The following is a 26,299-nucleotide window of genomic DNA, read 5'->3' as shown; positions in this document are numbered from 1 at the left end:
CCTTGAAGCCTTAGCTAATTGCATTTTTCAGACATACTTTTCTGATGTCACCTTATGTCTATCAGCAACTGTAAAAATGCTTTGAAGGAGAGAGTTGGATTTTTCAAAGTAATATCTGCCCGAATTTTACAAACCATTTAAGTGACAGTAGAAAGAGTTTCATTGAAGAGTACATTCTAGTTAATAAGTAGGAGTTTTTAAATCCTCTGTACTTTTCCACAACTGAAGGGGTGCATACTTTTGGTTGAAAGTAAGTAGGCGAAATTTCGTCCTGCTGTTCTGGTAGTCTTGGTGGCTTAGAAATCTCTTTATTGCAGTTTCATAATCCCTGACATGACTATACAGCTCTCATGTGTGCTAAATGCAGAAATAGAGGAAGGAAATGTATGTTTTGGCTCCATTAAAATGTTCCTTATCAGACTGTATGTAGGAGGAATGGGCGCTGTTGAAGATGCCTCTATTTGCCAGCTGGACAGCACGTGCACTGGGCTCGTTTCCTGTCTGCTAAAGCTGTGTGGTGCCCTGTAATGATGAGAAGGAGCACATTATTAAATGTGTCGGTCGTCGTGTTTTCACTTGTGAAAATCAGGGAGCAGAGGGCATGCAAACTTTGCCCAGAGGCTGGACACAGTTTGCATAGAAATGAGCTACGTGTAGCAACAACTGATTGGGTGGATGCGTAGCTAGCACTGATCACTAAATAAAAATGAGAGCAATCACAGGCCATAGGTGAGCAAGGTTTACAGGGGATAGGCTGCTTCCCGAGAGGTTAGTCTTCCATTAGGGGCCACCTTCAAATGATGGTTGTATTTCGTCTGTAGAGCATGCTGCTAAGTGTGTTGTCTCCACTTGTGATAGGATCTGCTGTCATCCTTATTTCTTAGGGAACTTTAATCAGTTGCCTAACCTACAACAGGTAGCAGTAGCGGAATCAGGATTTGAACCCAGGCAGTCTGGCTGGAGGGTTTAGACTTGGTAAGCAATTCTTCTTTATTTCTCATCTGGCGTGAGCAGGATTTTAAGTTGCTATGTATTCCAGGGGTTTCAAAGCCTACGTGACTTACATAATAGCACGGTTCCATTCTGCTTTCTTCTTAAGCCTTAATCTACTTTTGTTCCTTGTCAAAGATAAAAAGTCATCGCCTTTATATATAAGACCTTTTAAAATCTGGTTTTAGTAATAATTCACCTTCAACCAGTGTTCTTTCCATAGAGATAGCTGGAATCTGTTAAAAATTCTATATTAGTCGAAGTAACTGCCTCTTTTCTTGGCTCCTTTACAGTAAAAAGGCTGTGATCAGCAAACTCATGTAAGGGGAAGTTGTTGAATGACGTGGGGGTGTGGTACTGTCCTGTTAATCCTCAGGGCTTTTTGTTTCTTAAATTATTTGCCCCCCTGCGTAACTACTCTGGCTCCCAGTGGGATCTCGACAGGCGTGGCATTCTGACTTGGCTTCTGTGTGTTACAAAAACATAAGGAAAGCTTGGTTTGAGTTAGACATCAACAAACAAACAAACAGAAAACCTTTAATCATCTAAATATTAGCGATTTGTCTCTGTTGGATTAATAGAAAAGGTAATTTTTATTTTATGAAGGACTTTTCAGACCCAGTGTGTTTTGGTGGTTCGTACAGTCACAGAACTAAGCCCCGAGTAAAACTGCTCTTTCTTCTTTTATTTTTAAGGAGAAAAATAAAAATCAGAGCCGCAGATCAGGAACAGAAATGATTCCATTTTCTTTTAACTGCTTCTCAAGAAGCTGCAGGCAGAGGTGGTTGTGTCTTGGAAGAGGCTGCTGGCTGACTGTGGCCCTGCCTTTCAAGCTGCGGCGACGCGAGCTTTGTGTGTGGGGGGGTGCTCGCTTTCGCATAACCCCCTGGGCCTGCTGCAGCCACCACGCGTGCTCCACACCCGGGCTGCGGGCGTGCTGTCGCAGGAAGTCCTGCGGAAGCAGTTGTGTGCGCTCGGTCCTCCTCCAGCCTCGCTCCGGCGGGCTGGTGCGCGCCAGCTCGCAGCGCGCTCGCCTCCCATCCCTCTCCCCGAGCCCTGCCTGCCCTCCCCGCGCAGCTGCATCTGCATCTGCATCTGCATCAGGCCAGCCTTACTCCTTTTTCTCCTCCTGCATCTTCTGCCTCCCCGCCCTTTGATTTCCCAACTTGCTTTCCTCTCTCCATGAACTCACTTTCTTCTTGTCTTCTACCTTGCTTCCTCTTTTTCTGCTGCCCCTCTTTGATGGGGCTCTCAGATTTCATCTCCTCCTGCGGAATCCCACTTACTCCTTTTTAAATCTTATGATTCACCTGCGATCATTGTGCAGCATGTAGAGACAGCTGCCAGTGGCGATAACTGAAGTTTTAGTTTTTCATTAATTAAAAAAAAGTATTGTTAGCTTTTCAATCAGTAATGTACTTTTTCATACAGAGTTTTCAAGGAGCTGCTTAAACCAGTATTTCTGATATTTTGAAGTATATTTACTTACACAAACTTTCCTGAGTAGATGGAAGGATTGTGTCTCATGCATTCTCAATCAGAAAGCTATGAATAAAATAAACATAAGAAAGTCATATGCCCTAAATCACAATTTACGTTATAATTTAGGAGTCTTAATAAGTACATGAAGCCTTTTTGGAGTGACCGAGGCATCTATTGTATTTTTGGTGTTCTGGCATTTGAGGCCTTTATATTTTTCTTACATTATGAATTTTGAGACAGTCGCTCTGCATGAATCCTATCAAGTTTTATCCCTCTCTACATTATTAAGCTTATTTTTAAATTAATTCATTTTAAGGCCATGCTTTTTACACCCTCTGTATTAATTTCCTTTTCTGGAAACCCAAATTCTTAAGGCCATATCACAAAACAGTATTTCTAGTAGAGGCCCTCTTAAATTCCTTACTCAAGAGATATTTAGCAAGGATTGAACTTTATTGATTCATATAATTTATATCCAACTGCTTCATTTCTGCCTCTAAGATTCCAGTATGCCTGAGGTAGTTGATAGGTAGCTGGATGTCAGGGGGCCATTTTAACTTGTAGACAATAGGGCTTATATATTGATGCCTTCCTTGATTTTAAAATTCCAAAGAAATTAAAAAAATAAGGAAATTTAGATCCTTCTTTTTAACTTGTAACAGATTATCTTCTGGTCTTGCTTTCTGAAGCGACCGTTTTTGTTAAGTTAATGTCATAAGTTGATTTCATAAGACAGTGCAAAACTGGAGATGTTTTATTGAAAAACAATTGACCCTTAAATATATGAAATTATTTAATACAGCGGATCTTTTTAAAGTGATATGTTGAAAGGACAATGATAATCTTGTGATAAAAGCATCAACAATACTAAACCAATTATTAGTAAGTACTGTTCTGTCCTCGGACTTCTTAACTAAGTAATTACCTTGTGAAGACAAAGGCACCGAAGTCACAGCACCAAAACACTAGTTCTGATGTACAAATAGTAAAGACTTGAGTCCTCCATACCTTTTTCTCACTGTTGGAGGAGCCATTCCTGCAATTTGAGAGGTACTTATTCACTAGTCATAAATGTGCATCACAATAATTTTTAAGCTTTTTGGTTTTGTGTTTTCACATTTTTCTATTAACTGGGCACTTTGTCCTCTTTCCAAGCTTGTTTATTCTCCAGATATGTACAGTAAAAATTAAAATAAAGAAGTCTTAGCCATCCCAGTGCCTTCTGGGACATGTGACTGTTAAGAATAGGCTTATGTCCAGCTGTGTTTGGAAGACCACCGGGTTGTAGCTATGTTTTCCTATCTGTGGTGTGGCTTTGTTGAAATAAAATCAGAATTAGAGTAAGTCTTTAACTTCCCTAGTTTACAATATTCCCTTCTATAGTCTATGAGTAATACTACCTGGGAACAGGTTGCGGGGGGAGAATCAATTTAAATAACATATATAAAACAGGTTTGGTGAATGCCAAAGGGCTGTGTAAATATTTATTATTATAATAATTATAATCATTGTTCTGTTTCTAATCCTTTTAATTATCATATATCATTAACTCTGGGAGTGCTTGTTAGACTGTTCAAAATGATGTTTCTAAGGCCTTATTTTATCTTTTAATTTAAAAATTATATTTAGGATATATACAGAGTGGAATTCCAGCTATCAGCTATTGTAGGGAAGAGCGACATCATATTATTCCAAAAGACTAGCTGGCATCATTCCTTTGGAAGAATATGTGCCTTACTTCATCAGCTCTTATGTTTGGATTTGTTATATAAGCTTTGGGGTTCAAGGGCACACTGAATTGTAAAAGTGTTTAAAAGAGATGTTTTTGGGTTATTTTTTCACATTGTCCATCTGTGTCTTGTTCTTTAGGTCATTAATGACCTATGCAATTATTTTTATTTTAAATTATATTTGTATTAGTACTTAATTTTAACACATGGCGTTTTAAAATACATGACTTTTTGAAAGCCAGAGATTTCCTCTCATCGCTTACTTTTTGTATCATTTCATGGAATTTCTTCCTCTTCTCCAAAATGAGTCTTACAAAATTCCCCTTCAGAATTAATCACTGTCTTATTTGTCAATAGGTGGTGGTAACGTCGTCAGAATACGTCAGACCCTTTCCTGTAGAGCAGGATCTCACAGATAATATTTTGTAATTCCTTCTGGACATTTCAGAATTTATTTTTTACATATATGGGACATGTGCCATGTCATAAGCACTTTGTGAGTAAAAATGATTTGTTACTGCTGAGGTCACCCAGTTTTTCCACAGGAGAATAATAAATAGTCATGTGATTTTGTAGCCACGGTAGGCTGTACTCCATGGTACAGTGATTCTGAGGCATCAGTTTGTAACCACATGTCCTGAATTTTCAAGCTAAATGTGTGTGTGTATCTTTTTTTTTTCCTTTTTGAGAAGCAAGCATGCTTTTAACATCAGAGATAAAAATATTATTTTACAAAATATATCTACTAAAGAAATAAGATGATTAAAATTAATAAAGTATTTTTTAAGGTTAGAAGCTCAAAGCGTTTTCTTAACAGTGACACATGAGGTGTCATTCATATTTTCTAGGGGAAATTACAATGAAGCGTTGCAATTATTTTTTATTTGATAGAAAAGAGGTCCCTACGGAGAGCACTAATCCTAAATTTTTGCTGACAAGTGCTGCTCTCGAATTGTACTTGGAATAAAAAATTCAGAAGTTCTTTAACTAGAGGCTTGCAGAGTGTATTGATGAGATGGCTAGAATTTCTCTTTTTGTTGTGTAAGTTTTCAAATAATGAAGGAAGCTCTAGAAATCATTCAAGAATTTCCAAAATGAGACTTTTTGAGGGTCTGAATGATACGGATTCTCTGAAAATTTCTTTATCACTTAGACACAGTTCTCTATTTATTTTGTGTTGAGTCAGTAGGTTTATATCTATATTTCTATTTATTATATGTGTATATAGAGTTTGTTAATATGTGTATGTATATTTAAAAGATACTTGTATTCCTTAGACTTTGGAAATTAGGGAAACTGAAAATGGAGCTTTCATCTCCACCCCACAGTTGTTTTTCAATACAGATCTTCGGTAACTGGAAACCATTTCTATATTCTGGTAATTTGATAACCCATTTTGAAATGCATTTGTTGAGCTCGTTGTAATTCCATGTGCCTCTAATGAAAGGCATGTGAAGGTATACACTGAAAGAATGGACTGTGGTTGGTCCCTACAGAGATCCTGCTGCCCCTTTGGGGCAATCTTTAACCTGGCACCCGCTAGTGTATTTGCTACAACGGAGTTTTCCGAAATTTAAATGATGTCACATTTGAAAGCGATGCCAAGAAACAATGTGGCAGTTTCTAAATTTTGTGAAGCTAAAATCCCTGGTTACAAGAAAGAGTACATGTCACAGATGAGTAGTTAGTAATGACTTCAGTTTAGCAGGAAAAGAGCAATTCCCATATGCTGATTCTAGTCTCATAACAAAGAATGTTATAGAAAGATGCACAGTATTTAACAAGCTGTGAGTTAACGTGACAGTGTCAGTGGATCTAGTTCCAGAAGGATAATCACGTTACCATATTTCTTCAAAAATATTTTAAGTTATATAGAAAGCTCGCTACAAATGGATCCAGACTGTTCCCCACTGCCCCCCACCCCCCAATTTAGGTAGTGATATTGGGTTTAGTTAAACCATTAAACTGCTTGAAACTGCCTGATCCCAAGTACCTGGATAAATAAATGACTCATTGTCAGACTCTGAACCTCAGAGGGTTGCCTCCTATATGAGGGAGAGTGCGTGTAAATGAGACTGGTACCCCTTGAACCTTAGGTATCCAAGGCTTAGTTTGCAGTACATCAGTTAACCTCTCATTGAGAGCCACTCCCGCTTTGAACCTAGACTATATCCTTCAACATTTGCGGGCACCTTAGAAGTCAAGAAAATGAAGTAAACTTGCATTGCTTTCAACCCTTTGGAAAACCTACTGTGGATGGACAGTCTGTTATTATAGGTTTATTATCAACAAACCATTTCCAAGGCCCTTCCCAGAGACTTGATCTCTTACGTACATTCATGTTGGCACTGTGATTTCCTTGCTGCTATGAACTCTGACAAACTGGTGGATTTAGTTTTGAGTTGTAGACTAGACCGTATCCCTTTAAAGTTTACACCTCAGTGCTCATCATTTTGCTGTTGCAAAGATTCTGAAAGGCAGGGGTGGGAAGGAGCTGGGGAGTGGGGAGAGGGTCTTATTTCCTTCAGTGATTTAGAAAAAAGTGCATATTCTCCATCATGTAAAAAGATAACCTTTTTCAATTCAAAGGAGATTGTTTTATCATTCCACTAGTGAGACTGTCTTTTCCCAATTCACATATGTTGTTGGATGTTAGGAGAGGGAGGTACACAAAATTAACAATCCATCCTGAAGAGTTTCTACAAAATATCTTTGATAAAGGCAATTTTTTTCTTTGAAAGTAATTATAAAGATCAGAATTAAATGAGATGCAGATATGATTATGTTTAAATAGTATTTTCCAATCTCCCTGTTGCTTAAGGCATTCCCTGGTAACAAACTGTGGAATTAAGGAGTTCTGATACTGTAAATGTGTTCGCTACCGCTGCTGAGTATTGACTGCTTTAAGAAATTAAGGGCTCTTCATCTGTTAAGAGACAGTGCTTTTGTACTCAGTGCTTATCTCATGCAGCGACATAGGCTACAGACATTCTGCTGCCACTATCTGATTTACACTGTACTTTTAGTATATAGACTGTTTAAGAGAAACAGTAATTCAAAGCAAAAATTTCAATGACTTTTTGTGTCACTGAAATTGAAAACAAGAGAAATAGGGGCCGGCCCTGTGGCCCGAGTAGTTAAGTTCGCGCTCTCCACTTCGGCGGCCCAGGGTTTTGCCGGTTCGAATCCTGGGTGCTGACATGGCACCGCTCATCAGGCCATGCTTAGGCGGCATCCCACATGCCACAACTAAAAATACACACCTATGTATCGGGGGGCTTTGGGGAGGAAAATAAAATCTTTAAAAATAATAATTTAAAAGAAAAGAAAATGAGAAAATAGTCAAATTTACCTTTTCTACCCAAAAATGTTTGACTGCCGTCTTTTTTTAAAATTGCATAATGACTGTGAATTTACTTGTTCAAGAAGTACCTCTGACCTCCCAGTAGACACTGGCGTCTTGATGTCACTCTTCATTCAACATATGTAGAGCGTGCACTCTGTCAGCCACCCGTGAGGAGCTTATGGTCCAGTAAGGGAAGAGTGGAGAGTATACCAACAATTATAGCACCCTGCCTTGAACTGTCCGTTCCAGTGTGTGTTATCTTGTGCGTTTAATTTGTGTCCTCTTCTCTTTTCATTCCCTTTAAAAAATAACTTTGTGAAATAGACACGTTATACATATTAGTATAGGAATTAAAACAATACAGATAAACTCAAAGAAGAGGATAAAAACCTGGCCAGAACCACTCTTGATTTTAGTTTATAAATAGTCCTTAGAGTGGGTGTATGTAAGTGTGTGCATTTCTGTCCTTATTTATACTATCTAACCTTGAGAAAGAGGCAGTTTTGCCAAGAGTTGCTTTTGGAAGTACAAAGAGATCTGCCCACAACTGTTTGCAAGACCTATTACCTCAAACTTGAGAACAATGTCAGCTCTTTTGGCTAAAGATGCAGTGTTGGCTTGTGCCTAAAGGTACCTTCATGGTCTTACCACAGATTCTCAGGTCAGCTTGTTTGATGCCTTGTGCCTGCATCTTCAGATGCTCCACTGTGGAATCTTAGAGTCATTGTTTTGAATGGGCACAAAGAGGACTGATCTCTGCCAAAAAGGGACGTGATTTTCAAGTGCTCCTGCTTTAAACACAAATTCTGTCTGGATGGAGAGCAACTGGGAGAGGTGAGCAGTTACCGGGAGGTAGTGCTGTAGTCTAAGCCTCAGGTCGGCCAAGTCTTCCTCTCTATACATCTGGCTTGAAATAAAGTGTGTTGTGTTGAGGTCTTGCTGACCATTATTTTAACTCCTGACTTATGTGGATCGTAATGTACTAGCTGGATCATCACTGAGTTTGTGACCAAGTTCTGAGTGAGCTCCCAATGGGGCTAAGAAGATGTGGGATTATTTTGAAAGGCTTGCTTTTAAGCTACTTTGGAAAACTTCATAAAATGCTGCAGGTCTAAAGAATTTTTAAGAGTTAGAATCGATTCAGGATGAGCAGGGCTTTGATATAACACTAACTATGGGCAGGCAGTTCAGAAACAACAAATGGGTGTCAAGTAGCTAAATTAGATGATTAATTCTGTTTTTGTCTTTTCAATATGATTAAACTTATTCACTAAATTTCAATAACAAGTTCACTCAACAAATATTAAGCAGCACCTCCTCATTTATAGGTACTGTACTTGGTCATGAGAATATCACCAATGTGAATGACCTTGGGAGAACATCATCTAGGCAGGAATATGATATTGAAGCAGATAAATAAAATGCTAATAGTCGTAACTCCAGTTTGAACTTCAGAAAGATGTACTGACACATACATGCCTGAATGATCCAGTATTGTTAATGTCTCACAAATGCGTATCGGTAACTCCATCCTTTCCACTGAATCATTCAGATATCTCTGATTTTTGTTTATTCTTTCTTTCATGATCAGAGTTGGGATGTATTTGTTTTTCTTTGAAATATCTAACGTCTGTTCATTTTTGCCTTCAGCCTTCGCTTCCCACCACCTCTAGTTTAGTTTTCCTAATCTCTTCTCCTTAGAAACTTCAAGTGGGTTCTGTTTTTCACAAATGCTCCAGCCTTATCGCCTGGGATTCAAAATTCTATCTTACTAACCTTTGCAATCACATATTTCAGTAACCCAGATTGTTCATTGTCCCCTCACGTGTGTTTATATTGGAGAGCAACCCTTTGTTTCTCTCACGCCTATTTGCTGCAATGCCAATTTCTCTTCCCAAGAGCTGTGTAATTCTTATTTCTCCCTCAGGATCATCTCTACTCTCATCTCCCTTAAATGTTTCCACTGCTATTGACTACATTACATTAGTTTATTATGAGTGAAAGAGATAGTGGAAATAATATCATACTCACGAAAATAATAGCTAACATTTAGGACTTACTGTTTGCCTCTAAGAGAATTTATTGTTTGCACTGCTGATTTTGGCATAAATTTCTATCTCATTCTGTATTGTTACTGAGATGTTTACTGTGAGCCTTCTTTCTTTGATTCAAGCTAATTTCTGTCAAAGAAACTAGAGGAACTTCTGTCAAAGAAGCCAGAGGGAGCTAGTTTCTTAGGAAGTAATACTTTTCTCAAAATTTCTTCTCCTTTTGGTATTCAGCAATTAAAACATATTATGTGCTCAATAAATATGTACGCTATGAAGGAATTGATTAGAAATTTTGGTATGAAATGCCCTTGCCCATAAGCAGAATGTATATATGATATTCGATGTTGCTTTAGTTTCCAACCCGATGAACAGGAGTGTTTTTTAAACCATTGATACCCTGCGTTTGTGGTGTGGTAAACAGGAACTTTATTGAGAATTAAATGTGTTGACTTGGGCTTCATAGCCAGAATATCAAACTTTTGGGAAGAGATCAATTTTAAATAAATTTTATATGTGCACATATACATTAATATATGAATATATAAATGAACATAAATTAATTCAGAGTATAATGATTATATTTCTAGGATTATATTTAATTGCTTATGCTAAGGAACTATAGGACTATTGGCACCATCATGAGACAGTGAAAAAATTACATCAAAACCAGAGATAGTATTTTTAATATTAAATTATTTTTTGTCTCAATAATGCTTTTTCCGTAACATAATTGCGTAGAAATTTTACCCATAGTACAATAGCAAACACTTTGTGTAAAGAGTTTATGTAAAGTTTTGTGAACATGTATGATTTTTGAGGAAAATAGGAATTCACCACAGAAGTTATGCTTTAACTCTTTATTTTACAGAATTGAAAATTTTAACCAGACACTACTGAAATTGCTAACGCCACTGAACCTCTTTCGGTTCCGTTAAGAAGCCACCTTCTCTCTTGAGAGAAACTGGGCTTTCCCACGTGCTGTTTCTTCTGCCCAAATCACTCAGCTCTCCGTTCACCTGGCCAGCCCTGCTCTCCAGTTTGTAGTCATTTTTTCCCCCAGAACCCTTTCTTTTTATACCACATCTGGATTAGGCGCCTCTCTGCCCTGTTTGTTTTTCTTTTCTCTGGCTAGACTGGCTTCGTGTCTGCCTTCTTCACAGTTTGTTCTCAGCACCAACTCAATGCCCACAGAAAAATATTTGTTGAATGAATAAATGCGATGTTACTTTATTCTTCACTGTTTAGCATCAGTTACCATAGCATATGGTCAGTTTTGTAATAGTTGCACAAAAAAGTAGAACTTAGTACTAAATGAGTACTGATAGCAGCAGATACACTTGACCTTGGTTTCTGGAAAAAAATTCTGATAGCAACTTGTTTGGGTAATCATTTGGAATTTTTTCGTGAGAGTAAAGGGCATACAAGGGGATAAACTGTGGAACGTTTCGACATGACTAACTTTATACTACATTTAAGTTACTCAATCGAAGAGTAAAGCAATTCTGTTTCATACAGTATTCCTGGTGCTCAGCAAGTATTCTTGAAGAGTGCTATCTTTTGACTTGTTAGGACTTTCCAAGGTACTTCCTGTGTTTGTTTCACCGTTCATCCACTGGCCTGATTATTACCTTCCAGAGTCGTCCTACTCTCTCAATTCATTTGGACCATGCTGATGATACTTTGCGGAGGAGAATTCCATTTTTATTTCCATGCACCAGTGCAGGATATTTTGGGAGTTACAGCCTTTTTTCTCCCCCCCTAGAATATGGGTAAACACTTCACAGGCTACAATTTTCTTAGAGACTTCTCTAGTGTGTCACTTTTAATATAATTTGTTCTATTTCAGCGTTAAAAATGGCATTCTTAATGTTCTAACAAGATTAAAAGTACTGTATGTTACTCTCACGGCATAGTAACTTTTTCATGAATTCCTTTTGGTAATGGTATTTTATTTTCTGCATAGCACCCTGATTTGTAGGCTAAATAAACAAGGCATCATTTGCAGTTTGAAGATGATAATACTATTACCAGATACCAAGATTGTTTGTTTAGGTGAACTCTGCAGTAATCTGGTTTTGAAACAACTAGGTAAAGCTGTTATTATGAAACGTTGTGTCCCAAAATGTTCAAAAGAATAATGGAAGCAGTTAATTTTAAATCATACTGTAGAGCGCCACTGTTTTCTTCTAGGCATTGTGTTACTCCTTTCACAAACATCTTTTCCCATCCATGCGTAAACCTGTTTCCTGTAGTCAGCAGTTAAATGTATGGAGCGTTAATGCTTTGACGTCCGGGACACAAGCAGCGTTAGTAGCTGCCAGGCCAGCCAACCAGTTCGTGTTCTGATACACCCAAGGTTCTGAAGCTTATGTAGGTCACTGTATTCTTGGACTTCGTGGTTCTCTTTGAGGAACCCCATGAAATAGTGTTAAATTATCATGGCACACAGACCTGGAGTGATTTCTGTAGGATAAAATGTGATTGTATTATATGTCTGCTTGTACCTACAAAACACATACTACATGCTGCGTGAAATATTTTTAAATAATATTTTCAAGTTTTTCTGTTAATGTTTGTGTGCTGCTTGTTTATTCTTTTTTAGAAGCCACGTGATAATAGAAGCCAAAGTCTTAAGAAAATATTAACCGGGTGGAAAGTTTAAAACTGATAGAATTTTACCTATTAACTAATCATTTTATGCAAGATGAGAAACACCCGTCATTATTCGATTGTGGAGTACCTTATTACGTAGATCGAAAGCAACTATCTTAGATGAAGGTGGACTCTACCACACGTCCTTTAAACACAGCATTTATTCAGCCTTATCAAAATACTCAGAATTTAGATGTGTGAATTTTCTGAAAAAAGCCATCGTATTGTTTCTTGGCTGTTTTTCATCTATTCCAGCCAGTCTTCTAAGGTAAGCAGGTTGCTTTAACCCCATTTTAGTTCCAGTCTCCTCATTTGTAAAATAGGGCTAATAGATTTTTTTGCAGGCTTTCAGTGAGGACTAAATGAGAAAATTACGTGAGCCAAAAAGCAAATGGCCAGTCCATAATCAGTACTCAACAAATATCAGTTCTCTTCCACCTTACTTAGCTTGTCTCTGTGGTCTGACTGATGTAGTGTATCTTGATGACACGTTTAATAACTACTCATATGTGTCTTTGCCTCCTTCCAACACCACCATTGCCGACAGCGGAGTCCAAGACAGCTCGCCTTTCCCCTGTTTCCTTGTCTCTGTTAACTGCTCCCTTCTTAGGCTGTCTGTTTGTTTTTCTCTTGTTTCTGCCCCTGAACTCTTTTTAAACCCTTCACCCTTTCAAATCTTTTTTGTCCAGAACTCTTTTTGTTCTTCTCTCTTCATTTCTCTTTTCTTCTTTCTTCTACCCTCTTGTTGCCTACTTTGGCACATCCGGACTTTTTCTGCCCTGCAGCTCAGGTTGAGTAGCCAATGGCAGCATTCCACGCCATTGGATGGCTTGATTGGCTCATTAAAATATAGCAGCTGAAAGGTTTCTTTTCAATATGTGACTCCATGGTCCCTGCAGGGCAACCGCTGTTTCACTGGAAAGTCACAGTCATATACACTTCAACTATTTAGCTGAAAAATGCACAAATCATAAGTCTGTAGCTCAATGAATTATTACAAAATAAATATACTCGTCTAACTTTCCCTCTTGTCAACAAATAGCCATTGCCAGTACCCTGCAAGCACCCTGGTGCTCCATCCTGTTCTCTGTTCCCTTCCCTCCCCCAAGAATTAATCACTCTGCTCACTGCTCACCCTTTAGATTGGTTTTACTTGTTTTTGAACTTTATGTGCATTAAAGTACAGCATTCACGTGCATTAGAAGTATTCATTCTTTTGTGTCTGGCATCTCACGCTCAACTTCCTGTTTGTGAAATTCATCCATGTTGTTGTGTGTAGTTTATTTTTATTACAGTGTAATATTCTATTCTATGACCTCACATTCCATACACCATATTCACAATCATGCACCACCAGTTTTTAATCTACGCTATTGTTGATGTGCATTTCAGTTGTTTCCAGTTTTGACCATTCAAATAATGGTGCTATGAGCGTTCTTGTGGAATGTGTGTTTGTGTGTGCACACTTTTTTAAATTCAACTGCGGGTTTTATGTTATTCCAGATACTTTAAGTTGCTTGGAGTCTGATCCAGATGTTTGAGACTTTTTTATGTTCTTTTATGTCCCAGTCTATTCCTTTAGAAGACAAAATTTTATTCATTTGTATATATTATACTATTAGTACATAATATTTTGAATTTTGGAATGTTAGAGAATGCATGGTGGAAAATTTGTAAATAAAATTTATATATATATAAATGCATGGAATTATAGTAAATGTTATATATTAATAAATACATTAAATACTATATAGAGTGTGCTTAATTTTTTAATGAACCTTCCTCTAAATATGTGATTTACGTATTTTCAGTATGTAGTTAGGTAGACATGTATAAAACCCAAATTAAACTAACATAGTTGTGATTCACAGTTTTAAAAAATAAGTTTGCCTTCTTATTTCTTACTACTTATGCATTTATTGCTCTATGAGCATGGATCCAGAGCTATGATATCTGATTCTTTTTTCAACCCAAATAAAGACAAAATTAATGCTTTGAGTCCCTGTATGTCTTAGTTTGGTTTGTTATTAATTATGTTGATGAGAGAACTTTAGCATTATTCTAGCTTTTATTCTCGGAAGTCTAATGTCCAGCACTTCAGACCTGCTTTAAAGAGATAAGCAATAAGCAGAAATTTCTAGGTGTGCGAACTCCAGAAAGAACTTCTGTGTGTGCCTACTCTGTGGTAGGCCAGTCTTAGTGGGGAAAGCCATATTTGTATCACTGAACTTTTTTTTTTTTGGTGAGGAAGATTCTCTCTGATCTAACATCTGTTGCCAATCTTCCTCTGTTTTTGCTTGAGGAAGGTTAGCCCTGAGCTAACATCTATGTCAGTCTTCCTCTATTTTATATGTGGGTCACCACCACAGCATGGCTTGACAAGTGGTGTAGGTCTGCACCCGGGATCCAGACCCATGAACCTGGGCTGCTGAAGCAGAGCATGACAGGCTTAACCACCGTGCCATGGGGCCAGCCTCTCACTGAATGTTTTAAAAACCTGGATGTCCTTTGCCCCTATATGCTACTCTATTTCCCTCTAATAATCATTGTCATATTGTGCCATTGTTAATGGTGAAAGTGTGTTCTAGCCTCAGATGTGTTGCACGTGGGAAAAGCTTGAGAATAGTTGATATCATATATATATTTAAATATATGAATTACTTCATAACAAATTTTTTCTTAACAGCCATAATATGAATGGATATATATTAATATTTTGAATTAAGTATTTTAGTATTTAGTATTAAGTAATTTAGTATTAAGAATGATATTTTATGGTCTGAAGGACTTCACAGTCTAGTGAGGTAGCCTAAAACATAAACACATAATTACATTGTGTTGTGGCAAGTACCTTAAAAGAAGACATGCATACATGGCTAGAGATGATAGTGCAAAAGACTCACTTTTTCTCGGGGGACTTGCAGAGGGCTTTGCAGAAGTAAATCCATTTAGAGACCTGGATAATTTAGTAACCTTGCTGATGTGCTAGCTGTTATGAGTCAAATCCAAAAGTTAGGATAACCTGATAGTCCATGAAAATACTGGGAAGATTGTATATTTGCTTGACACAAGTGTGGAACCAATCAGGTACATTTCATGGCAGTCTTTGTAAAATGGTGTCTGGTGGATTATATTCTTGTAAGTTTCTTAAAGTGCTGTCACTTTTACATCTATGACTACATTGTTTAACTGTTGTTTATAAAGACACTAGAGAGTTTGTGAGAAATATATTGGGAAACCCAGTGACCTAGTATGGCTTTAGACCCCTCCACACTCAACTCTTCCATGTGCTGGGTCTATGACCTAGGCAAATGATTTAACTTTCCTAGATCTTAGTTGCTTCATCTGTAAAATGTGGATAAATATAGTATCTTACTCAAAGAACTGTTAATAAAAATGTAAATCAAATGAGATAATGCACTCTTGGCATAGTTCCTGGCTCTTAGTAACAATAATATAGTAAATTTTTGTTATTAGTTAAAAATTCAGGTTGTAATATATATCGACGTTCAAGATTGTGAGCCTAAAAAGAAAGTCTAGTTCTCACTTTTGATTTTTTTCAGCGTTCAATTAGATTTTGAAGGAACTATTTGTGAAACAGTGGAATCTGGAATTATATATATATTTTTCCCTTACTCTGTTATGACGGGTGTCCGCAACAAGATTGATGGAGAGGGGCTGACCCTGTGGCATAGTGGTTAGGTTCAAGTGCTCTGCTTGGGCGGCCTGAGGTTTGCAGGTTCACATCCCGGGCATAGACCTACACACCACTCATCAAGCCATGCTATGGCGCCATTCCACATACAAAATAGAGGAAGATTGGCACAGATGTTAGTTTGGAGACAATCTTCCTCAAGCGAAAAAAAAAAATGAGAAGGATTGGCAACAGATGTTAGCTCAGGGCCAATCTTCCTCACCAAATAAAAAGATTGGTGGAGAAAAGAAATTAGTAATTGGGATGCAGGTGGTGAAAATCTTTTCTAAAGGTGTGTGTGCATGTCTGTCTGTGTGTTTAGATAGATTCCTAAGTTTATATTGAATTCAAAGGTGAAGATTGACTAGATTACCTATACAAAGTATTTAATGAGTGAACTAATTTCTGCCCTAATTCCACAATCCCACACATATGTATCAAATCGCTATTCTTTCCCTCTAGGTGAATGAGTAAAGTAGGAGCTGTGGACCCCAGGAGTAACCTGGATATATGGTTGTCCTCTCAGACGTGGACATTACTGTGACCTTGCCACCATGTCTTTGTGTTTAAAATTAACTTAAGATTAATTACCTGTTTCTTTCAGATTTACTTCAGCATTTACCTAGTTTATTTTTATTTTTTTTGTGTGAGGAAGATTGGCCCTGAGCTAAAATCTGTTGTCAATCTTCCTCTCTTTTTTTGCTTTAGGAAGATTGTTGCTGAGCTGACATCTGTGCCAGTCTTCCTCTATTTTGTATATGGGATGCCACCACAATGTGGCTTGATGAGCAGTGCTGGATCTGCACCAGGGATCGAAACCTGTGAACCCAGGGCTGCCAAACAGCAGTGCGTGAACTTAACCACTGTGCCACTGGGCAGGCCCCTTACCTAGCTTATTTTTGTTTGTAAATTTATTTTTAATCTTTTATTTTAATCTTTTGGAGTAGAGGGGATGCAATAACAATAAAACAAAATCCAAGAGCCCATAAAACTAGAGCCTAGGATTTGCAAGTTTGAGCATAATTTCTCTTCTCCTGCATCATCCAGAAACAAGAGCCAGACTGATATTAAGCCACATTATGGAAGGATACAGTCATAGACTCCGTCCACACTGGACACACACTTCCTGACTGTGTGTCAGGCGTTGGTTTTCTATCTTTTATTATTGATATGGATGAATCTGGAGGCAGAGACTGAGTAGAGTTGGGAGGAATGGAATTTGTTCATAACTAGAGAGAAGCATGTGGGCGAGACATATTCTGATGCTAATTGTATGAAAATGTAGGTCCCTCTGCAATTCTGGGTTATTCTCTCACCTCTTTCCACATAGTGTATTTCATTAAACTCTTTGCCTTATTTTGGTTCATGCCTTAATTTGAATCAGATAAAATTTGAGGAGTTATGGAAGAATGAGACAAATTTGGTATACAAGGTGGTAGTGTTTTAAATTGATTAACTGCAGTGCACAGCATTAGAAACAACGATAGAAAAAAGTAGGGCTTCTGTATGCAATGCTGTCTGCATGAACTGTTTAGCTTGGAGATGACATTGGGCTTATACCCATCCAGGTTTATGCATGGACATCTGAGATCATATTGTATGCAGCTGTTTACCTCCTGCCTTGTTTCACTCAATGTTCTACCATGGCTGTAATCCTCTACCGTTACAAGTTCTTTTAAAATACTAATTCTAAGTCTTTCATGATAATGGGTCCTGATCTTCTTTTAATGTTGATAACTGTGCTAGAACCAAAACGAAAACCAAAACAAACCCTTCAAAATGGCCCACTTCAGATCAAAGCGTCTTAGTTTTCTTGCCAAGGTAATGAAGGAATTCTGTTTTGTTTAAAAATATGACATGTACTTTAAAATCAGTAATTTTCTTCCTCGAAAACTACTGTTTAGGGCTGCATCTCCCACTGTGTTCAGCGGAACATTAGTTTTGTGGGTAAGTGGAATTATGTGACATAAAGCCAGATGAGATTGTGAAATTCCACTCCAAACTGAACAGACTCCCCACACTACGACTCCTAGGACTTTTCAGAGCTTTAATAGCTAATGTCCATTGTGGATCTCTGAAGAGGGGATAAAAAGTATACAGTTTCCATTATACTTAATTTGACCAAGGAACTTCCTCATATTTCTTTTTTTTAAGCTAATATCATGGGAAGAACGCAGAGAAAATGCTTGCATTTCTTGTCTATACCTAAACAGTTACCATAGTAAAAAAAAAAAAACCTCGGAGTGAGCATAGGCAGAATGTCCTGGAATAATAATTTATTCAAAAAAACTTCTTACAGCTGACGATTGGTGAGCCTGTTTGTTACTTACCCAAATTATGAAGAGATTCTGTGTGTACTTACTTTTTTTTTTCATAGATAAAACTTTTCTCATCCTAGGATTCAGAAAAAAGTGGTTTAGCTTAGTCTGTTATCAAAAGTTGCTTTCCAATTTTAAAATGCCTTCCGTTTAAAAAATGGTCTGTTTTCTTTGGAAAATGTCAGTGTACTTAACAAAAGAGAAAAGTGATTCCAACCTGTGTGTGTGTAATTTGTTTTTGTCAGCAGGGAAAATGATGCTAAGTTGGTTACATTAAGCATTAGCACTAACTATGGTGGTATCTAAACCAAATCTCGTTAGTGTGTATTCATTCCACAGTGTGAAAGCTATCCATCAGTACTGTTTATTAATTTAAATGGACTTTTAAAAATACATACAGAGCAAACATCCCTGGCTTCTTGGAACTTATATATGATGACATCCTGAACTTACTTCTAATTCTCGTTCGTTATCTGTATGCATTTGCTGATTTCTCGTGATATTTGTGCCTTACCCGTTGGACACTCCTGTGGTTCTCGCCTTGGACTCTTGACCCTCACACGGGGGAGGGCTTTTAAGCTGCTTCTTGTGGTACCCTAGAGCAGTGGTTTACAAGTTACTTACGGGTTTCGTGAGCAACAGCTGTTGCATGTGATGGCACAAACTTACTTCCCTTCTCTTTGGCTATTTAACAGGCATATATGTTATATGTTATGTATAACATATGTGTGTGTGTTAAATAATTATATTTAACACACATACATATATATAACACCAGTATAAGCTCTCAATATGCCTTTATAACACTTGTTTTTAATCTTCTGTCTAGTTTGGCACTCTTAAAAAAAAAATTAGCAAAAACCTTGCCTAATACTCTTGGCTTACCAGTGCTGTGAAGACAGTGAAGATTCTTAGTGAATCTTTGTGGTGTGCATCTGGTTAGAGTCACTATACTGTTTATGTGCCTTAATTTACCAAGTGGATTTGCAGTCGTTGACACAGATTTCTTATGGAAGAACGAGAATGAGACAGATGTTAGCTAGTTATATTGCTGGATTGAGTTAATAATTGAGATTTTTTTTTCTGTTGAATAACTGGTTGGAAAACAAAGCAACACTGATATAATAAAATTAAGCTACTTTTAATATACAAAGATGTTTTTCGGCAGATGCTGGGAAGAGAGTCAAAGGCATTCCTACAAAGCGTGGTACTCATTATTTTTGTTATCAGTGGAAATCTAATTTACATACAAATAAAATGTCAATTCATATCATAAGCATCAAGTTTAAATAGATACATTTATACTTTTCCATGAGCTCTTCTTTCTGAACTTAAGTGCTGTGTTTGGCTCTTTGCCCATGGACCAGTTGAAATGGTCTAAGTTTAACAAAGGAGGAGGATGAAGTTGAGCCTGGCCCATGCACACTTGTAAAGTCAGATTGGCCTGTTTGAATCAACAGTTGTCACTATAGATTATTTTAATTGTTTTTTTTCTTTGAGAGGAAAATAAAAGGAAAAATGAGGTGTGGGGAGACGAATGGTAGCGTTTCCTAATTTGCTTAGTGAAATTGTGATCTTATTCAAATCAGAGTTTTTAATACATTTGCCTCTCACCTGTTATGAAAGGAAAAATAATCAGTTCCCCTTTCCTTTTGATAATCCATGACGTATATTTGCTCTATTTTAGTTACCCCATTTAGTGACATAAGCGCATGCTTCATTTTTTCCAGATTATGTTCTACAGTTTCAGTTAGACTTCTAGCATGAAGTCTTTAAAAGCAAAAAAAAAGTTGTACTTTTCTTATAAAGGTAGAATAGTTAATGAAATTCTTTCTCCAAGATAGAGAAAGAACTTTCTACATATATCCAAGATGTATATGAATATATATATATAGGGTCATTTTGGCAAGTAGGGCATTATTACTTACTTGCCAGACTGTCTCCTTTTACCTAGACTAGTACATTTGGAATGAGATATTTAAAATATAGAGAGCATAACATGATGAAATAAGAGCCTAATAAAATGTGTTTGGGCCAGCATCAAAACACTTTGAAATACGATATCTAAATAGTGTGCATTTTATCTCAGAGAGGCTAGGGTTAGTTCTAGTGTCCAGATGACTATTAATGGGCTTTGTGCGCTGAAGCATATGTTAATAGAAGCGATCATTTTGGATTAATTTGATGTGAATTAATAAGAGATTTATTTGATGGGAGTTGTTTGAAGGTGATGACATTTAAATCTCAACAGGATTTAAGATGTCCAAAAATACCTTTAAAGATTCAGGAACAGTCAATTCAGAGAGAGCAAATTAAATAGACATGGCTAGCAAAGAACAGGATCTGACATTGGGTTTATGAAGTTTGAAGCAGTTTACAAAAAAAGCGATCTGCCGTTGAAGTATTGCCCTGGAATCTGAAGAAATAAAAAACATTCAAACTCCTTCAGCAATTCTTGGGTTTGTGAATTGGATAAACAGTGTTCTCTTGCATTTTATAGTTCACTTAAGCAATCTGATTTTGATCTGTATATATGGAGTAGACAGGATTCAAGTGTTTTTTTTTTTTTCTTAAACCAATGAGCAAACACATGTGTTCTTTAGAAACTGAACTTTGTATGTTGTTCATATGGAAGCTATCTAGTTTGCTGTGGGCCCAAGGCTTGACCTTCCTTTTACTTTGCTATCACTTGCTTAATTCTTTAAATTCTTTGTGGGGGACTTCTGATCAAAAGAAACAATTTGCTATTTTTTTCTTTTTAATTTTTTTATGAAAGCTACATGAAATGGGTAATTAATAGCTCAGTACTCATGGGCTGTTGATACAAACAAGTGTGGAAAAAACATATATTAAGGAGAAAACGATCATGTCCTTTCTTTTTGTTTTAAGCTTTGATTTCAAACACTTGAAAGGTTTATTATCTGGAAAAACAATAAGAAAATGTCATCTGGTATTATATATTAGGATGATAACAACTGCTACTTTTAATAAAAATCATACTCAGCAGGATTTGAGACTGAGGTCAAGTTACATAGTCTTGCTCTCCTAACTTTAGTTTTGTTTAGGTTTTACATATATATTTTCTCTAAATATTTATATAAAGTGTATACAAGTATATTTATATAAAATATATATAAATATATATAAAAAGATGTGTGTGTGTATATATAGAGAGAAGGATTTATCAATTGGAAGTTGAAATTATATTTGGAAAGATACTCAAAAGTTTTATTTTCTTGGAGAAAGAGAGGTTCCTTATAACCGTTTTCTTTGCTGTTTAAAAATATCTTCCTCTCTCTTAAATTAACGACCAATAAGAAAGTTACCTTGCTGGATGTGTTTGGCACGTAGCTGATGCTGGATACACGTTTATTGAGTGCATGAATGACTGAATGTTGGAGGAAGTAAATAACTGAGTAAATGGTAGGCATTAGTGGCATTTATGCCACACTTAGTTGTTGATGGTGTAATATTTTATGGTCTCTCAAGGGAATTGGATAAAGATTTTCTACGGTAAAACTAAAGTGCCTGAGGCATTAACCAGAACCGTTATATAGTCTTAGAGGCAGAGGACATTTTGTACAGATAAGAACAGAGGCTCAGAGAATTGAAGGGGCTTGCCGTTGATTACATCAGCAGGTGATTTGAATCAGGTCCAGGAAGCAGACCGGGACTGCCGTCCCATTCTTCCCTCTTAGGTTTTGATTCTTTACTTTGTTTAGGGTCAAGATGGTACCAAGAACATAGAATTTCTGTGTCTTACCTTCAAGGAGTTTCTCATCTAATGGAGATAAATCCTAGTTCTCATCTGCATTGGCTGGATGTGTGATCTCAGCTCTCCTTTTAAATTACTATGCTAGTTGGTTTCTTTGGTAGAACAGTTCTTTTGATTATCTCTTGCAAGGTTATTTGGAGCAAGTGTATTTCATAAATTCTTGTGTATATGTATTGATAAATATTTATAACACATATATATGAAATAAAACTAAATTATTAATGGTTAATTCAGAATATCTAAGTAATAATAGAAAACTCAGATTTCTTTTGCTGTGAAGGTGCCATTCTGTGAACATGAGTCACAGTCTCCTACATGAGAAAGATTTTTTGTCTTATATATTCAAGCATCTTAATCAGTGAGATAAAGTGGTTATTGGGATTATATTTTAAGCTCTAATCCTGATTATTTCCATCGCATAAACCTAAGTGATACTGTAACATAAACTCCTTTTACTAAAAGTGCAAAGAAAGCTTTTAGACTTGTTTTAATTTAGAAGGAAATAACTAAAAATAGAAATTTAGACTTTTGCAAATGGAATGTTACATCTCAGTAATGAAAATTAATACAGATAGAGCATGTTTAGAAAGCTAAACATATTTTTAACCTGCTGAAGTATCTTGGTACATACTACGCATTCACGTTGCATCCACCTTTCAAGGAGCATCTCGTGTTTGTAAAGGTGGAAAATGATGTAAACGCAGGCCTGCTCCCTATTCCACCCCCACCCCACACCCCCCGGGGTCAGTGTTTGATCTCACAATTAAATAGAGGACTGAACTTAGCAATTTTGAGCCTTGTTAATCTCCTTTAGATTCTTCAATTCCTCCTTGTCCAGTTCACTTTGAGCCCCATTATCTAAATGGTTGTTTATAGTAGACCAGCTGTAACTGGCATTTGAAACTTTTTTCGGTAGTCAGTATGAGGGATATTGCTATATAGTAGAATGAGAAGGTTTCAAATAGAGTTGCCAGAACTGATGACTAAGGCTCATTGAGGTGATTTATACATATGTATTTATATATATAGTACATCTATATATATTTATAGTACATCTGTTTAATTATATTATGACCGTTAATGAAATATCTGTCAATAATTTCATTCAGATAGTAAAAAATGATGGTATAATGATGGTTTAAAGCTGGTTCAATCACAATTTTATGATCTTATATATCGAGAGTGAAAAAAATATTAAAAATAGCTTAAAAGATAACGTGTCATAGTGCTTAAGGTTTCTGTAGCTCTTGGTAAGGCTTACATAGATCTGATCTGATGCAGAACTGGATAAGTCTTACACAGATCAGCTGATGGCATTGAAATAGTTCTTTTCTCAACCACATGGTGTATACTGGTGCCTGGCCTTGGGTACCCCTTCTTGACTTCAACTGTGACTGTGCAATATCAGCAAGTCCACTTTGTATCTTTTCCAGAAGCGTATCCCCTCCTTGTTTACTAGTTAAGATCTGTTATCCCCACCTCAATGTAGGTAAGTATTATGATCCTTAGGTTCAGGGGGTTTTAGAGGCGAAATAATTTCACCAACATCACGGTCTGTTGTGAAAATGACTTCTCTCATCTTTTATGTGATGTTCCTCTTCCTGCTGCTTTATTAAAACCCAGGAGAGGAAGAAGATCTTGCTTGAGGTTGGCGCGTGCTTTTATCAGGTATCTTCCAAGCAGCCAGGGGTGCTGGCATATTAATGTGTTTTAGGAGTGATATGTTAAAGTGTATTTACATCATTTAGGAAGGAAAATATTCTTTTTTTGTTTTGTTTTACAGATATACAGATCAGCTCTCAAAATGTCTTCTGTGTCTTCCGAGCGTCTTCTAAGACAATTGCATTAGCCTCCTGCTAGTTGACTAATAGAATTAATAATTGTAGAAAGCACTCTAAAGCCACATGCCTTATGAAGTCAATGCTGGGTATGATTTTACAAGTATGTGATCTATTTTTTCAAGTGAAAATGTTAACTGGGAAAGTTCTTGGCACACAGTAAAACATGGTGCAATCTGTTATTTGTCTTAAAGATAATAACTGGAGGGTGGCTATAGTCTCATGGTATCTAACTTATGACTTGTTAGGGGAGTTTCTTCCACTTAGAAGTATTGCAAATGTGCTTATATTTACATAATATGTCATTCTGAAAAATTATGGTGATATAATTCCAGTAAAAAATTATTTTTTCTATACTTCAAAGTATAGTCAACTCAATTAACCACATTTTTTTTTTAAAAAAGCAACTAAAAAGAACATGTTCCTTCTCCCTACAACAAAAACTAAAACCCAAATGACCTTTCTGATACTTCTTTGAAGTTTTAGCCTTAAAAACATTCTTTGCGATGTATATTATTAAGGGCTCTCTATTCAGTGTAAGGAGCCAGTGAGTCATATGGGTTCTGAAGTTCTGTTCTTCAGTGGAAGAAGGAACCGAAATTTCAAAGGATGATTTAATTCAATCACATTTTCTCTCAGTCACTCTAGATACTAGTTGAGTAGTTTTAAAACTATGACCTATTACTTTTCATGGTAACAATAAATCAGCAAGCTCTAATTATTTTGTTCTGAAAAATCAGTTTTTCAATATTAACATATATCTCCTCACTTTTAAGTATCTTATCTTAGTTCTCTTGCTATGTAAAATGTGGCTGTTTTTCTAATCACCTTGACATTAATACATGGGCATAACCCATTTTGTCTTCATTTTAATGGAAGGATAATCTTAATAAATTGCATTATTTCATCCTCATTTCTTCATGATTCCTGCCTTTCATATAGATTTCTATGTAACCTTATTTATTTCATTTTGGTGTATCTCTGTTAGGTTTTTATTTACATTAGGAGAATGTGTTAAAATACAAATGATATAGTTATTCAGTATTTGTCCAAGGAAAGATTATATTGCAATAATTATTAAAGACATTATGTGTAATGGAAAAAAATAAACAGCAAATTCTGGAGGCCAATTCTGTACTAAATCCTCTCATTTTTATTTGTAGGAATGGCTGATACTCTGTAGACTAGAATGTCCTAGAACTTAGTAGGCCAAGTTAAAACAGTGTATTTTTTTACTCAAATGCTTACATTTTAAATGATAACTGATTTCTGAAGCTTCCCTTTTGTTCTTTTTTTTCCTTTCCATTTTAGTTTACCTTTTCTTGACTACTGGTAAAATTACCCTCCATCTTCCATGTGTTGGTACAAGTTCCCAAGTTCTGTCACTTCTGACATGAATAGAGGTCTCCTAAAACATCTACCTCAGCAAATATGACATTAACATGCAGCCATTAAAAAATAAATTAGTTAACCAGTGTTCTGTTTTTAAACAATGGTTACCAAGCTTAGTTAATCTTAGGGCCCAATGGTAATGCCACCCAGGTGAACACCACATTCCTCCTCCCCATGGCCCCCCAAGGCCAGGCAGGTTTACATTGCTTCATGACCGTCACTTTCACTTGAAACTTCAGTCCTTCGTCCTATAAATGGTTTTGTCGTTGTTGTTGTTGTTCCAAGAGGGAGGGTCTAGGGATGCTTGATGACTAACATTATTGATGTATAAGAAGAGCAGTGTACTTTCTTAAGTACAGTTATACTATTTTGACATTATTCAATAAAGTGAATTTTTACCTTGTAAACACTTCCTTATATTCTAACTAGTGCATTTTATTGGTTCAGTGATTCATATTATAAAAATTTCCCTTGACCAGCTTTTCAGAAGCAAAGGTACACCCATACCTCTGAAGCCAGTGTGTGGCTCCTCAGTGCTTGTGAGGAATGATAGACGAAAACGACTGCAACATGTTACTAATTTGGATTGTCTCAGGATGTTCTGGATAATCATGGTGTAACTAAATCTGTTAAATCTGTCCTTGTGGCAGAGTTGGCTAGTAAAGAAGACTTGTTTTGTTAGTCAGTCACAGGTGAATTTTTCCAAGAGACCTTTGAGGTGACAACTCACACAGCACTCACTTTTTCAGCTGGAGCATTAAGGAACACAGGACATGAACCTCAGTTCTCAACTAGCCTGTGTGACTGCGTTCTTTTATTGATGTGACGCCAATTGTTTCTTATCTCCTTATACCCTTAGAGTTCTGATTCATTAGACTCCAGTAGAGGAATTTGTCACAGCGTTCTTATTTTGACTCTGTTTACTGATGCCAATATCTTGAAAGGCACAGTTGAGCTAGCACATGAAGGTGAACCAAAGGAAACTGCTAATATTTTGCCTTTTTGAGCTACAAAATGACAGTGTCATGTGG

At 36.7% G+C, this 26,299-nt stretch overlaps 1 protein-coding gene across 17 annotated transcripts in view; it reads left to right on the top strand.

Moving 5' to 3' along the window:
* Positions 1 to 26,299, top strand: part of TRPS1 (transcriptional repressor GATA binding 1) — a 248,830-nt gene that overhangs the window by 19,413 nt on the left and 203,118 nt on the right. For 6 of the 17 annotated variants that reach the window (XM_008538782.2, XM_070630879.1, XM_070630878.1 and 3 more), the window contains one exon: positions 23,822 to 23,979. The exons of 6 other annotated variants lie outside the window; for them this stretch is intronic. In XM_008538782.2, the coding sequence (XP_008537004.2) occupies positions 23,943 to 23,979 (37 nt within the window). In that variant the 5' untranslated portion in view covers positions 23,822 to 23,942. The remainder of the gene's footprint in view (positions 1 to 23,821; positions 23,980 to 26,299) is intronic. 5 more of the 17 variants (XM_070630883.1, XM_070630885.1, XM_070630881.1 and 2 more) reach the window with 1 other exon arrangement.

This window comes from Equus przewalskii, chromosome 8, assembly GCF_037783145.1.
Source record: "Equus przewalskii isolate Varuska chromosome 8, EquPr2, whole genome shotgun sequence".
NCBI classification, from domain to species: domain Eukaryota; kingdom Metazoa; phylum Chordata; class Mammalia; order Perissodactyla; family Equidae; genus Equus; species Equus przewalskii.
This window is presented reverse-complemented; position numbering and strand designations above follow the sequence as displayed.